We start from the raw sequence: 15,855 nt of genomic DNA on the forward strand, positions 1-15,855 counted from the left end.
TGGTGTACGTAATTTCTGAAAGTTTGCAAACCCTCGTACAGGACTAGCAGCACATCAGCCACTTTAAAAGGTGGGGCTGGTGCAATTTATGTTGTTAAAAGGGCTATGTACTTACTTCTGAGCCAGTGGTCCAAGCAGCAACAACGCTGTTACAGTTGAAAAACAGGGGTTGATTATCCGGTTCATAGCACTTAGCGCCAGGTGTTTTAGCAATTGCATCAAAAGCTTGATGATCTCCGTGACATTCATAAATCCTCATATGATGTACTGAATGCTGTTGACCCCCATGGCTGAATACAGGCTCCCACTAAAAATTGAAACAATTTTCAAAGAACAGGAATGTTATGGTGAATTTAAACCTAAAGAAGGGTAGTATAATAAGATGTGAAAATTTTTGCTTAAACATACTTTCTTTCCCTTTTTAAGTAATATACATTCATCCCCGAAGGAAATGAAACAAAATGCCACATTCAGATGCAAAAAACAAAAAATTCGGACTCAATTGCAACTTGAGTCCAGATAAGGGGGCTGCCTCCTCCTCAATACCTCGCTCTTTACGCCAGAAGTTCGACTTTTTGTCCTAATTATTTAAGGACGACTTCTGAAACTCAAGGCCCATTTAATAACAATAAAAAGCTTTTTTAAAGTTTTAAAATACTTTAGCGCAAAGAGCGAGGTATTGAGGAGGGATAAACCTCTTATAGACGGATAATTTCCGACAGTTTTAATGTTGCTCCTTACTTTCAGTTAAAAAATACTTTTTTTTATTTATTTGATCCCAATTAAGGAAGAGCTGCTTCATTAGCCTGGCCGAAATAAAAAAAATTGGGGGGGGGGGTAAGTGAATGCGATAGAGACAGCAATTGTAAGGTGAATATCGTAGAGACATACCTGATGAGTATCTCTAGCAGGGGCGTACTCAGCTGGAGAGTGGCCTGGGCCCCCCGAAATCTTAAGTTTCCCCAAATTCCTGGGTACTTCTTATTCAATAAACTTTCTTCTTTTATTATAGCTCCGCCCCAAAATACCTACGTACTTGCTTGATTTGTAAAGATATATCATATTGATATTGCTTGACAATGCAGCCTTGGTGAAGAGGCTAAACTCTATCTAAGGCTGAATACGAATGCAAGACCACAGGAGACCAAGCGCCGAGAGTGAAAATAAAAAACATTGTTTTATTGCACAATTACCTTCTTGCTCCGAAAAAGATTTAGAAGCAAATTTCTTCTAATAATTAAATGTAATTTTCAAAAGAGATTCGTTATCGATAAAGAGAATTGCCATAGAAGTGAATTTGACTGCGTCGGGGTCTTATTTAGTAACACATTTTGAGGAGTTTTTATCACTCCAGCAACAGCATTTCCTTATTAGCTTATACTTGTCGCTTGGCATTCTTTCACCCCAAGGAATAGCTAATTCGGTTTGAAAAAGTGGGATTATTTTTCTCTCAAGAAATAAGGAATAATGTAGCTGGCTTGTGAAAGAACATCACAAAAATAAATCAATTTAAGTAAAGCACACTTTTTAAAACGGAAGTACAGGACAGTAATTTCTCTTTTTTTTTCTTTGCTGCTACTGTATCCGGTCCATAGTACCACTGTTTTTTTTTAGCGCAGACTATAAAGATTCTCAGTCAATTTGGTGCTCAAGACTCTGTTTCCACCGCTGGCACAGAATTTCACCTTTGCATTTTTTGAATTATTTTCTTGGCTATCAAACCAACTTTACCTAAATTAGGCTATCCTTGACAACCATTTATCTTCATGCTCATGTGAAAATAAATCATCCTCCCTCCTTTCCTTTCTTCCTCCATTACTGTCAGCTTGCTCTCTAAGTCAAATAACAGTAGAGCGGTTAGTTTCTGAAAGACCATGTTTTATTAAAGCAATTTTCTCACATGAAATGTTTTATTCCTATATTTAAGAAGCGAAAAGAAAGAACCTGAAAAATGTAATACACCCAAAAATCTAAAAGGTACCGCACTAACCAAAAAATAATAATAAAGTGGGTGTCTCGCGAAGATTTGGGTATCTTTAGACTCAGTTCAAAGATAGATGAAATGCTTATCAAGCAATGGCGTCAATTCACGAAAATTTAGGGGAGGGGGAAAACATTTTCCAGAATCCAGAGGAGGGGACAATTCAGCAATTTTTCCGGTTTTCTTTTTCAATGAAAATACGAAAAAGGCATATTACAATGAAAATACCCCCAAGAGGGTATTTTTCAAAATTTAGGGGGGCACAAAAATGTAGGAGGGCCAATACCCCCTCCCCCCAGACACCGTTATTAATAATATTCCTATTTTCTTCTTATTCTCCTTGGAGGAATCGTTCCCAATCCAAAAATGGAATTGTTTCAATAATAAATATCTTGGAAAATTAATGAAACACGAGGCGGCAAAATAAACTGCTTGCTTAACTAATGTAACTTTTAATCTTTAAAACCTCTGCTCAGCAGAACTTCCCATCCTCCGAATAGCCTTAAAGGTTTTAGCAAAATCTTTTCTTGCATAAGAAATACAGGAAATGTTATGCTTTTCTTGCAGATCCCCCCCCTCGTGGCAAAGTCAATTCGTTTAAAAATTGACCACCAAAAACCTGACTAAGTGACACAAATTCTTCAGTATTATTTATGTCCAACCGCGATCATATTTTCACTCATTAATAAACTCATAAACCAATCATTGACAATAGCAAGCAAAAAAAACAAATTGCTGTTTTTTGTGCTCATTTTAACTCACAGCAGGGCCGGAGCATATTTTACTAAGGTAGTGACATACTTCCGACTGAGATAGCTAATTGGTAAGACAATTTAAAGCCTCGTCCAGTCGATCTCCCTTTCCCCTGAAATATTTATTGCAATCAAATATAAATTATGTATTTTTATATATAGGAGTGACTTAAATGGAGAAATGCTACGAGACAGTTGCAAACCCTGGGTCATCCAAGAGAGCGTACGAAACAAAGAAGAAGAAAAACATAAAAAATAAAATCGAATAGCCGCAAAAACGAGGGTAGTTGTCAGCCATTGGAAGTGAAACTAACCAGATATTTCTACAAGGACCTCCGCCCAGTCGTCTTCAGTGCTCAGAAAACATAAAAAAAAACTAAATCTTACCTTTTGAAGTAAATCTCACAAGAGGAAAAAACACACAAGAGGACAGACCATTCGCCAATTTGATTGTGCAAGCATCCTTTGCTTAGCAATAGATCCAAGAGAGGAAAACAAATATTGTTATATTTAACGTTTAACGTTTATATTTGACGTCTGCCATTATATTTAACGTCTTTAGCAAGGGAAACCCCACCGAACAGAAAACACAAAAATAAAAGTTATTAAGATATTGGCCGCTTTTCGGGTACCCTACCAAACATTCTAAGCTAACAAAATTTACTGAGATTTTTGCAAAATTTTTACTGAGATTTAGTGAAATTTACTGGGTTTTTGCGAGCTAACAAAAAATTGTTTGCTAAAATAGTTGGAGACTTCCCGTTACAAATCACATCGTTGTGGGAGAATTTAAACGCAATCTTGAAAAACTGATAATGGAGCAAAGCAGGATGGATAGCTTCTTCGCTATAAGCTTTGATGGAGAATCCATGAGTGGAAATATTTCTTACAGTTAACAAATTCATTTGTTGGTTTCCAACACAATATATAAATAATAGATTATCTATAAACAGTGGTTTCCAATAAGTATCTTCAAAACAAGTATAATGCTGTGCTGAATTTTTGCCAAGGCTTGTATTTTCTTTGTATTCTTTCAGAATTGGGTACCTTGGAACTTTCGAGTCAGCCTCCCACTGGCAGCCTGCAGAATCAAGAAGAAGGAGTAGTACCAAGAACATCCTATGCCATACATACCAGTCCTCCACTTTCTTAAAACGTTCCTGCCACCCGGGTGGGAAGATGTGCTGGTGGCAGAAGGATACCACGAAGACTGTAGCCTAATTGCAGATGCCCTAGGTATCTTTGGAGGAACGGGAGTATCGAAGGTATGAGGTATAACTTTTCTTGGAATTCCCTGCCCAAGTAATAAGTTTCTAAAAACGGTTACCCAACAACTTCTATTTGCTAATACTTAAGTTTCCATGACCTAACAGAAAAATGTTGGTCCACGATTTTAGTTATAAATTAGACTAAATGCAATGCCTGAAATGTTTTTTTTTACGATGATAGGGGACGTCATCCATAAAGTTTTTTTTTGTTTTCAACATAATAGGGGGCAATGCAAAACAAGAAAGAATTATACTACACTTTTTGCAATCGGTGTAATGATGAGGGAGGGATAATTTATTTAGTCACGTGTTTCACATAACTTGTGTACCATGACACAAGATTATAGCAGATCGAACAGTGACAATATTTTTAATGTTTTAAAATTAAGTGTGATGGGGAGGGGGATAATGCAGTTTACCTTGTTAAGCGATTTTTTCCATGGTGTTTTTTCTTATCGATGGACGAATCTTCATACTTAAAGAAACAGGCTACTTTGCTGCAGTTGACAACCCTGCGGCAGCTGCTTTATCAGAAAAATATGTTACTTATGATTCTGGTTGTATTTATCCATAAAAAAATAGCTATGTACAGTTTTAAATCTTAAGCTGCTTACAATTGGTGACAACAAAAAATACATTTTGTCAAAAGATTACCAACTCAGCTGTGTATAAATAAGTCTTATTGCGATTCATTTCCATTTAAGGTTTAAGACTTTATCTTACCTTATTTGAGTAGAATCTATTACTTTTATTATTTTTTTTTACACTTTAGAACGCAAAAAAGAAGGTTTTCCATTATGGAATGCATTCAAAATCCTGATACTATGGTGGATTTTTTTTTCTTATTATTCTTTTTTGTTTTCTTGGGAGGGTGTAAAGAGGGAGGCTTAGAATAGACTGGGATGGAGGAGGAGCATGTAAACCTATGTTGGCTTCAGGCGGCTTGGATCTACAGTGAATGTTTATTAATAGTAGAAGTACTATTACTAATACTAACATCATTACTGTGCCCAGCCTACAATCCCGTCAAATGAAAAATGGCCCAGGCAGGCCGGTATGATGAAGGGAAGGGATTACGTACATTCATGCAAATCTCGGGTCATTGATATCTTCTTGTAGATTTTCCAACAGCCTACATACGGTTATTCAATAAAATATTTCCTAGGCTTAACTGGGCAAGTTGTTACTATTTTGCTTTATTTTTTGAAACGAGGTGACTAGCAGTGTTTTATGTGGATTTTTTCAGCAGTTTGGTATCTGAGGTCGAGTAAGTCAAGCTCTCTTCGTCTTTTTTTGTTCTCCTTCTTCGTTCTTACTTCCCTTGAACCTTTTTTTTTTATTGTTGTATTGTGATTAGTCCCTTAAAGCCTATAGCATCTGGGTATTCACGCTTTCTTTTATAAATAAACACGATTATTATTGTTACCTAAAAAAATATATTATTAGCTCCTAGATAAAAATGATTTGTTATCACCAGAGTAAAAGCATAATGTTAATATTTTTAAATTCAAGATTTTATCTAAATGGACAAATTACCGTCATATAAGAGACGTTATTTACAAGCAATATCCTTGCCAAAATTCTAGAAGATCATATTTCCTTTGTTTTTGGATCCCGTATAAATAACAGTAGAGTACATATCATTAGTACGCGCCCGGAAATGAGTTTATGTTTGTTTAACCCACAACTAGTAAGACCAAGAAGTGTTTGCCGACCTAATGTAGGCTGATTAGATGCAGGAGGAAAATACAGGAGGAAAACAGATTTTCTCACTTCCGTTTTCTTCGTTACAAAAAAGCCTCTTAGCGAAAACAACAAAACAAATTAGCACGGGAATAGTAAAACGAAAAAGAACTGTGTAAGTAATGCTATTTAGAGCACAGACATTCTATACATGATCAATTAAAAACTGTTTGGTTGTGATTATATCAATCCACAGGCTTGTACAGGCATTGATTTTTTGGTATTGGGGCATTATAACGACACTTCTAAAGAAGTCAACTATGGTTCATGCTAACGAAATGAAATAGGATGTATATATAATAGCTTAGAAACAAATTTGGGCTGTATGTTTGCACATTAGGGGTGTTGGTCGTGATGGGGGGTGAAGCATAGCACATATTAAATACATAACCTAACCTAGCCTAGGTACCTTACCCCCCCCCCCTAAACCACAAAAGACAACTGTTTAAATAATGTAAACGCAATGAAAACTACGCATTGCATTCCATTTCTCAATAGCGGTCTCTTGAAAATAACCCGTCTGGCGGTTTCGTCTCTTAGTATATAGAAGTGTCGTTATTATGCACCAGTACCGATTTTTTTTGGAGGCCTATAGACAGGCACGTACGCAGAAATTACTTTAGGGGAAAGCAATAAAAAAAAAATATTTCACAATTTGAGTAGCAGGAAGCTAGAAATTTGGAAAAACTTAGGATTTCAGGGAGAGGTAGGTTCCGAGGACCCCTGTTTTACAAAATTTATTTGTTTTTACTTTTTTAGTGAATTTACCCCACTCCCTGAAAAAATTAATTTCTGAATATCCACCTGCTTCTAGCTGCAATAAATTTTAACGAAACTAGAACATTTTTTTTTTTTGTGAACCGTCTGTACCATCTACGCATAAAAAACACTGATAAATTTGGCTGCATAAAAGTAATCATGGGTGATAAATCAACACATATAATAGTTAAAGGAGCTGATTAAATCGACGAAAAATCAATTGCAGACTGAAATATTTATAATAAAGTACTGTATTACATTTTAAATGTTAGTTACTGGCAGTTACGGTGTTATGTTGCTATATTATCTTGTTCACGTTATATTACAGCAAGAATATGGGCCGATAAATAAAACATAGAATAGAAATATCAGTACTGGTGCATTAGATGGGCCTTTCTAAAAAGTCAAGTTTGGTTAATACTAATGAAATAAAATAGGATGAATATATAATAGTTTATAAACAAATTTGGGTTATATATTTGGACATTAGGGGGGGGGTGGTAAAGCATAGCATATATTAAGTACGTAACCTAACCTAGGTACCTCCCCCCCTAAAACCTAAAAAAACAACAGTTTAAATATCGTAAACGCAATGAAAACTAATCTGCATTCCATTTCTTAGCAGCGGTCTCTTTGAAAATAACGGGTCTCTGGAGGGTTTTGTCTGTCATTGCATGACTGGTTTCCTTGCATAGTATATAAAGCACAGTATATAAAGCACAGTATATAAAGCATAGTATATAAAGCGTAGTATATTATATAAACTGTTATATAAAGTGACCATCTGATGCCCCAATACCGAAATATCTCTACCACTGTTTCATTTCTTTGAAAATGAAGGAACACTCGTGTTGGAAACAGGTTATTAACCCATCTACATGACTTTCTCAAATCTCTTATTTTTCTCAACGATATTGCCTTACTTGAGATCTTTATAAATCAAAATGACATAAGAGCAAAAACTGAAAGTTCCTTTCAAATTCTCACAGTGAATGATTATTGCCAGATGCGACTGTCTTTGAAAAAGGGAATACTTTTAACAGGCGGTACTTTTTTGTATGGATAGAACAGACCCTATCTTTTTGCAAAGTTAATTATGTTTTCTTTAGTATCTGTTCATGCTTATTCCAAGCCTCCGTAAGAAAATTGCGGTGTCAGAAACACAATATTTACTTTGAAACTAAGAAAATATATCAAGAGGAATTACTTATACACATAATTTTGCGGTGAAGAGAGCAAGTGAGCGGCTTACACAAATGCGGTTAAGTATCCTGGACACTAGACCGAAAAACCACAGGCGAGGTGGGCGCCATTGGTCGCAAAGGAACCATGCAATATAGCAATAAATCAAATTACAAATTATAGGCATCGCCGTTTACATTTCTAGAAGAACAATTTGAATGCCCGCATTGAAAAATTGCTATCCACAGCGCACGAATTGAACTTCAATTTTCTTCTTTTTAAGTTTTGGGTTAATTTTGTCGCATGAAATCAACTTGTCTCATTGCAATGGCAGCACCATACCAGCGTTGCCAATGAGGTATAATTGTGCAGTTTATATACAATTTAGAGGTCCTGGTACAAAGCGGTACATTTGAAAATTTCATGGCACAAACAAAATTTTCAGTCATTTATTGGTACGTTTTCGTCTTATTTGCTCATTTCTAATTCTGATATGTGGCCTAGTTTTACTTATTTCAAAATTTCTTTCCAGTCACTTCATTGGGGAATATTCATAAAAGAAAGTGAATGCATATTTACCACACGAAATAGCACATATATACACACGAAAGATTATTCTCTTGTTGCTGATTTTGCTGGTCTCTTCTCGATACCAAAAATTTTAACCTACTTTTATGGTGGTACCATATTATCTCTTATATTACAATTTTGGTAAAAAAAAAAAGGTAAAATTTATCTCCAAGCATTGAAAACGGTGCAATTACTATTATACAATATAATATACCCATAGGTGCGCAAGCCTAAGTATTAGGGAGAGTAGGACGTACGTAATAACCCCCTCCACAAGGAAAGGAGTTCAGATACTTGGAAACAAAATAAAAGAGAGGAACATTTTCAGTCAGTGAATAAAGCATGAAAAGAGCGCAAATTTAGGCTAAGGCACCCGCTAATCGTTCTAGAAGAAGGTTTCATTTATAAAGTTTATATAAATTCTAATGAGGAGTCAAAGAAGGTGTTAAAAAAGAATTCCAAAAAGAAAAAAGAATAATTATAAAAGAACGCAACTAACAAAATCAATAATTAAGATAAATAACCTCCACGAAGAGGCAGACAGGTGAATATGCGTTCTAGCATTCAGTTATGAATATTTTCCACGGATACTGACACAAATTATATTCTATTTAACCTTGCTTTCCTTCACCACTCTGAATAATTGCTTTTGTTTTCTTAAAATATGCGAAGACTCAGCTTCAATATGTGTCGATAACTGAACTCTAGAATTTTTGTATTTTGGCTTTCATCTTTTTTTCCCCTTTTATTTGTACTTAAGACGTCTTAGCAAATGCTTTAGGGCCGTTTTACAATAATATTTTATCAATACCTTGATTTAGCTAGCAGTAATTTGAGTCAATAAGAATTTTTCATATAGGCTAATCAAAAGTTTCCAGAAAATCCGATATGCTCAAATTAGCGCTAGCTAAATCTCAGTATTAGCAAAATATCCCATTTTAGCCCATTATAGCCCAAAATATCCCAAAATAGCCCATTCGTTATGAATGGGCTATAACCAAAATACCTGTACTTCTTCAAATTTTTTCACAATCTGAAAAATGTTCCTCGTCTTTGTTACTTCTTTTTTTATTTGATTATTATGTCTAACCAAGGTTAGAATAAATGTCAATAATTTTTTGGAATTCAATAAGTAAATCGTAATTCCAACAGAAAAATTAGATTTTTTTTTTACTTGTTTAAATTCAATAAGCAAGTCACAACTCCAATAGAGAAGTTGGATTTTTTTTTTGTTTGAATTCGAGCCAAACATTTTTTTGGAAATCATTTTTTTTTACAGTGCAATGTATTGCGGTCTGAGAACTTCAGTTGTCAAAAGAATATTTAGTTTTCTTTTAATAATTTTAGCATTAAAAGTCTTTGAAGGACCCTCATAGAATCGTTTGAGAGACTTCCCAATACACTCATAAGAATTCCCGAATTGGTGACATAAGGTCAAATTCCCCATACACTCGCGGGAATTCCCGATATTTAGGAGAACTTCCTTATCTTATAATAACCATTGGTAGTATTGGAACAGAGCCAAGGATCGCTAGGTGGTAATTATGACTCATTTTTGGCGGATCACACCTGAGCTTTTAGTTAGATAGATTTAAACAAATTTTCTCTGCTCTTGATCATAAACATTACAGGCATGTCCATTCTTGGCAACTTCCAAACTAACTTAGATTTTTCTAGCATGTGATCAGAATATTCGTTAATTTTTCTCTCTAAAAATTTTTCTTGTTCAGCAAACAATGAAAAATCACCGTTGAAGGAGTAATATTTACAATGTTAAAGAATAGAAGTTGTCATGGAAACCCTTGCAGGCTAAAGTAAGCATTTGATTTAGACTGGATTTGACGAGAATTTTGAACTAGAGTTTACAGAAAAATTAAGGAATATTCATTTCTAAGCGTTATCTCTTCTAACTTAAAAAGGAAATGACTCTGAATGACACATAAGATCCTGGGGAATGACACTCAATCGAATGTTAAATTTGCTCCTCATATTGGGGCATGTCACGACATGATTTTTTACTTAGTTCTTAAATAAAAATTAAGAAATCTCAGACAATCTAACTTTCCTCTTCAGTTGAAAATTACTTTCTCTACAAAAATATGTCAAGTTGGCATTTTTTAGTGAAGCGAAAACCCATGAAAGATGTCGGATAAAAACGATGACCAAAGTTCAGGAGTAGGTATCTGCAAGTGCGACCTTTTTTTTCTTTACAGATATAATAGGCCCCTGCCTTTCATTGACATCCAAAGGTAGAAAGTTTTGGAGCCAATACTTTGAATTGGGGTCGGGGTCAGTGGTGTGACTGCAAGCACAGCCACCATAAGACTCCAGAGCTAAAGGTTGACTAAACTCCCACGAAACATCCAAATTTCAGATGTCAGGTGAGCCGGAAAAGACTTAGTTTTGTCACAAGCACTGGCGGATCCAAGGGGGCCAGGGGAAACCCGTTCCCCCCTCAAGATTTTTTTGGTACCCTTTTAACCTCTTTTTTTCTTTTTTTAGAATAAATTTGTCAATTTGGTCAAATATTGGCACCTTTGTCACATCCCCCCTCCCCAATATTTTGCTCATTTGCGCCCTTGTCATATTGGGCCTACCCCAAGATTTTGTCCTATATCAACCCCTGACCACAGGCCCAAGTAAATAAGCAGAATATAAATAATAAATATAGGAGGCCGTTCTTTTCTAAGACTTGACAACTCTAAGTTAAGAAGGAAGTCATTCAGAAGAACGCACCAGGCCAGAGAACGACATTTAACCGGACTTGTTCTTCCTATTGAAGCGGGTCATGACATGGTTGTTTACTTTTTGCCGATATTACAGGTTAAGAAAACTGAGGCAATTAAATTCATGGTTCAATAAGATCCTTGGAGATAGTTTGGGAGACCACACTGCCTTTCCATGACGATAAACAAAAATTCAAATAGGGATATGCGGTGACCGTCGTCAGTAGTAAAACTTCAGTAGTTTTATTACTGATGACGGTCACTGCATATGTGACCGAAATATCTGGTATGTTTACTTTTTGCCGAAATTACAAGTTAAGAAAACTGAGGCAATTAAATTTTCCTCCTCAGTAAATTTTCCTCCTCTCGGTTGGAAATTATCCTCTTCAATAAATTATGTCAACTTTGCCCATTTGCAGTTCATTAAAGTTCTTTTAGCGAAATGAACACTCTTGGAAGAAACTAAATGAAAAACGGTAACCAAGGTTTAAGGGTAGGTGTCTGCAAGTGTTATCTTTTTTCTTAATAAATGTGATAGGCTTGTCTCCTACCTTTTATTCACACTTAAAGGTTTTGATATTTGGAACTTCGTAAGAAACTAAATGAAAAACGGTAACCAAGGTTTAAGGGTAGGTGTCTGCAAGTAAAAATCAAGAAATGCAAGAATGCAAGAAACTAAATGAAAAACGGTAACCAAGGTTTAAGGGTAGGTGTCTGCAAGCTCTATTAAGGCACCCAGGTTAAATAACAATATAGGTTGTAAGGAGAGACAAAATTTAACCCCTGTAGTTTCCTTAGAGTTATAAAGGAACTGAAAAAAAAACCAGCTAAAATGAAAGAACATTTGGATACAGGATCACCCCTACGTATAGATCTGGATTTTCAGATGCAAATAGCAAGCAAACCATTAACCACCATTCACATTGCAATCATATGACTTAATATTACGCTTAATGTTAAGATTTTTATGTTTTATGTTACGCTTCTTACGTCAATCTCCGTTAATATCGAGACGTCTTCTTTCCAACTACAACACTACTTTCTTCTTACGTAGGGTCATCAACATTATGGATAACGACTACAATCATCATTCACAGCAGCTTTAGAATAGAAATCGATATGTGACGCAAATTTCTAGCTTCCACGAACTCAAAATGTGTTTACGTCAAATATGACCGTTTTTGACAATTTAACTCGATAAAAAGCTGAAATTCACTGAACTTCTTCCGTCAAAGTTCTGGTGGTTCAAGTTCAAAATTTGCTTCGGTCATATGGTTAGGTTGACGCAAACTCTTAAGTTGGGCTATTAAGCGTTGCAGAATACATTTTGAAGGGAAGAACGGAAAACTGAAATCTACTGTGAATGGTCCTCTAAACGACTATGAGAACTTCTAAAACGATAAACTGTGGAGAAGAAATGCTTAATGTTTCATAAAATAGTTTTAAAATAATATTGTTAAATAATGTAAAAAGCATAATGTTAAAATAATTTTTCATAAAATAATGTTAATGACTGCCATAAGGTACCGCGTTCAGTTTATTGAATCAACTGATTGAGAAAAACTGTGATTTTTACATAGTTGAAAAACTAGTAATAACGCAGCAGTTTGGGGAAGAAATAAATAGCCGTCCATCACAAGAAATGATGTTGTTATTAGTGATTATCATAAGGTACCACACAGTTAATTTGATAAAAATAATATTCGTCCGAATCAAAATTTGAGGAAAATTGAAATTCTCACCCCAACGACATGGCTCCGTTTCTCTAACCGTGGAAGGCTGAAAATCTTGCACCAAAACAAGGACTCTTCTCCATTTGGAATCGATACCTAAAACATTAAAACTGTCGTTATAGCATAATATATTCAAGAGTAATTTATTTTTGGATAATATAGGCTAATAAAAAGAAAAATTAAGCAATAATTTGTTGTCATTATTTTATATTAATTTAGTTGAACATTTATTCAGCTACTTAATCAAAAATTAGGCTATTCAAGTACCTTGATTTTGATCTGTTTTATTGGAAAAACACTGAGTATAATCGTTTTTCCCCAGAGTTTATAAGTTGAATAATTTGCGCTATTTTGTATCTAAGCTGACGCTTTAATCAGGGATTTACATTTTATACATGTACCTTGATATGTTCTTAACCTTCAATCATATGGATAATTTTTTCCAGTCCTTTTTTTCTGTTTGATTGGAAAAATACTGAGTATAATCATTTTCCCGAAGAGCTTATTAGGTTGAATAATTTGCACTATATTTGTATCTAAGGCGACGCTGCAATCAGGAATTTACATTTTTTACATAAAAAAAACTATAGGATTGGTAAAAAAAAATTGTGAGTGTAATTCCCCTTTATTTGTTCGGTTAAAGTTTCTTGACGGAAAAATGTCTGGTCCAAAATTGGAATATTCTCCTCATATAGCCTATGTCATATTTTGTTCAGTTGTCAACTGCTTTCAAATTAAAGGGGGAGGCTTGTTCGAGAAGAGTAATGGTGATTTATTTCCATCAGTCTCATTTTCAACGCCACGTAAGCATGTAGTCAAGCGGTGATTCTACTATTCTATTGTCAATAGAAAATGATCAAATTTCATGAAGTCCTCTGAATTTGTTACAGGTCTATATTTATGTATATTTTTTCTGTGTCTTTTTTTAATGCTTTTTTTTGACATTTTTAATGTGTTATCGCAAAGTTTTTATTCATGATTATAAATTTTCGATACCATCGTGATTATTATTAAGTTTACTGAACGCTTCAAAGCTGCATTTTAGGTACATGTTTTCTAATATTTCTTGAGGAGAAATCCCACTTGAGGAGTGGCGCCCCTTGAAGAAATTATAGCCCAGTAAACGACACAGCATTCGCACGGGATTCTGATCAATTTTAAAGGAAATGGGAACTTCGTGGAAGGGTGTAAAAAGGGAGGCTTTGAATAGATGGGATGGAGGAGGAGCGTGCGTAGCTCTGTTGGCCTCAGGCGGCTTGGCGCTGCGGTGAGTTGTTAGTAGTAGCAGTATTTTCTAATATTCAGCGAGAGGAAAGGTCGTAACCAGGATTTTTCTCGGAAAGTGTTCTACAAAAGAATTTTTCGGGGGGAGGGGAGGGGGTACGCAAAAAAACTCAAAGAATGCATAAAAAATATGTATATTCATTTTTCTTACGTGTTTTAGGAGTCGGAAAAACATTTCGGGGGGGGGGGATCAAACCCCCTGGATTAGGCCTTGGTGAGAGATCCTTCAAATCAATATTGAGGAAGGCAGGAATAATTTCCCCGTAAATCCTCTTAATTCTGGAGAATATAGGTGAACTGAGCCTGCAATATATATATATATATATATATATATATATATATATATATATATATATATATATAGTGTGTGTGTGTGTGTGTTGGAAACACTTTATCAAAGGATTTTTGGGGATGGGGTCGAATATATGACAAAAAATACATTTTTAAGCCATAATTTTTCAATTTTTAAAGGATTGAAATCGATCAGATCAAATTAAATAGGGTATTAACCCTTTCGCCAGTCTGTATCCAGCTATGGTACCAAATTTAGCCTAAATAAACATGCAAGCGTACATGAATGTATCACTTCGAAATTACATCTTGTATGTGTCATATTTCTAAACTTCTTCCCCTCGAAACGACCGTTTTCACGGTATTGGAGACTGTTCTTACGGCCCTAAAGACTGTTACAATTCGTGTGAACAAAGATTTAAAAATTACGATTGATGAAGCTGAGGTCACCCAGATTCAATATGTCTCGAGGCATTACATAGCTTAAAAACAAGCAATGATATAAATGATTTTCTTATAAATGTTCGTTGCTAATAACACTTGACTACATAAGGAGCATAATGGAGCATTCAGTAAAGGTTAATTGACTGACTATAAGAAGTATAATTTTGAAAGGCATTGTTAAAGGTACGATGCTAAGTACAGAAAAACTTAATGAGAAATGTTCCACTTACAATATAGGTAGGGCAATACTAATAAAAAATAGAAAAAACCATAAACACTTTCCTTTTCCTTTTACTTTCTTTATTAATAAACACGATTATAACACTTTACAATTTACAACTACTGCACTAATTAAAAAACCTAAGTTTTTGCTGGCGTGCAGTAAAACGGTAGCCATTTAAAAAACACACGAACAAACAACAACTAAATAAACTAAAAAATGGGGGGGGGGAGCAAACCAAACTCCTTCACATTATCAATTCCAAATTAACTTCTACCTCCCGACCTTCCTACCCCAGGATCTCCCATCCACCCATTACTCCTTACCACTCCCATCCACCCGTTGATCCTCGCCACCCCAACAGCCCAAACCTCCCAACAACCCCTTCCTCGTTAAAAAATAAATAAATAGTATTAATAATAATAAATTAAATTAAATTCACACATTTATTAACCATTATTTAATAAATATTCTTTTACTTTTCTCTTAAAATCTTAAATATGTTCAGCCGCCCTAATGCTCACTGGTAAAGCATTTTAGGCAGCAGTTCCAAGAAATTGCAGTCGGAATCCTGATCCGTGCTACTTCTAGGCTCAACCACCAAATTTTTCATTGTTCCTCGTATCATATGCATGGATATCACAGTTAACACGGTAAATATCACGAAAAATACTTGAGACTAGATTATACACGCACTGGAAGACAAAAACTGCTGCTTGATAGTCATGTAGTTGACCCACGTTGAGCAAATTTAAAGCTCTTTACGCTTAAGTTTTTTTTAGTACTTTCAAAAGAGTTATCTATTCTAATTAAACGGCTTCTGTGGTTCAGGGGTCGTTCTTAAAGAATTGGAAAAAAATTCGAAGTTTAGCGTAAAGAACGAGGTATTGACTAGAAAAAAG

At 35.0% G+C, this 15,855-nt stretch overlaps 1 protein-coding gene across 1 annotated transcript in view; it reads right to left on the reverse strand.

The window, feature by feature from the left end:
* Positions 1-15,855, reverse strand: part of LOC148953840 (MOXD1 homolog 2-like) — a 147,056-nt gene that overhangs the window by 84,016 nt on the left and 47,185 nt on the right. The window contains exons 5-6 of the mRNA XM_089085666.1: positions 12,724-12,810; positions 116-307 (exon numbers count right to left, since the gene is read on the reverse strand). Coding sequence (XP_088941792.1) covers positions 116-307; positions 12,724-12,810 — 279 coding nt within the window. The remainder of the gene's footprint in view (positions 1-115; positions 308-12,723; positions 12,811-15,855) is intronic.

Source organism: Artemia sp. Qi Xiang Cuo, chromosome 3 (genome assembly GCF_049724085.1).
Source record: "Artemia sp. Qi Xiang Cuo chromosome 3, ASM4972408v1, whole genome shotgun sequence".
In the NCBI taxonomy this organism is placed as follows: Eukaryota; Metazoa; Arthropoda; class Branchiopoda; order Anostraca; family Artemiidae; genus Artemia; species Artemia sp. Qi Xiang Cuo.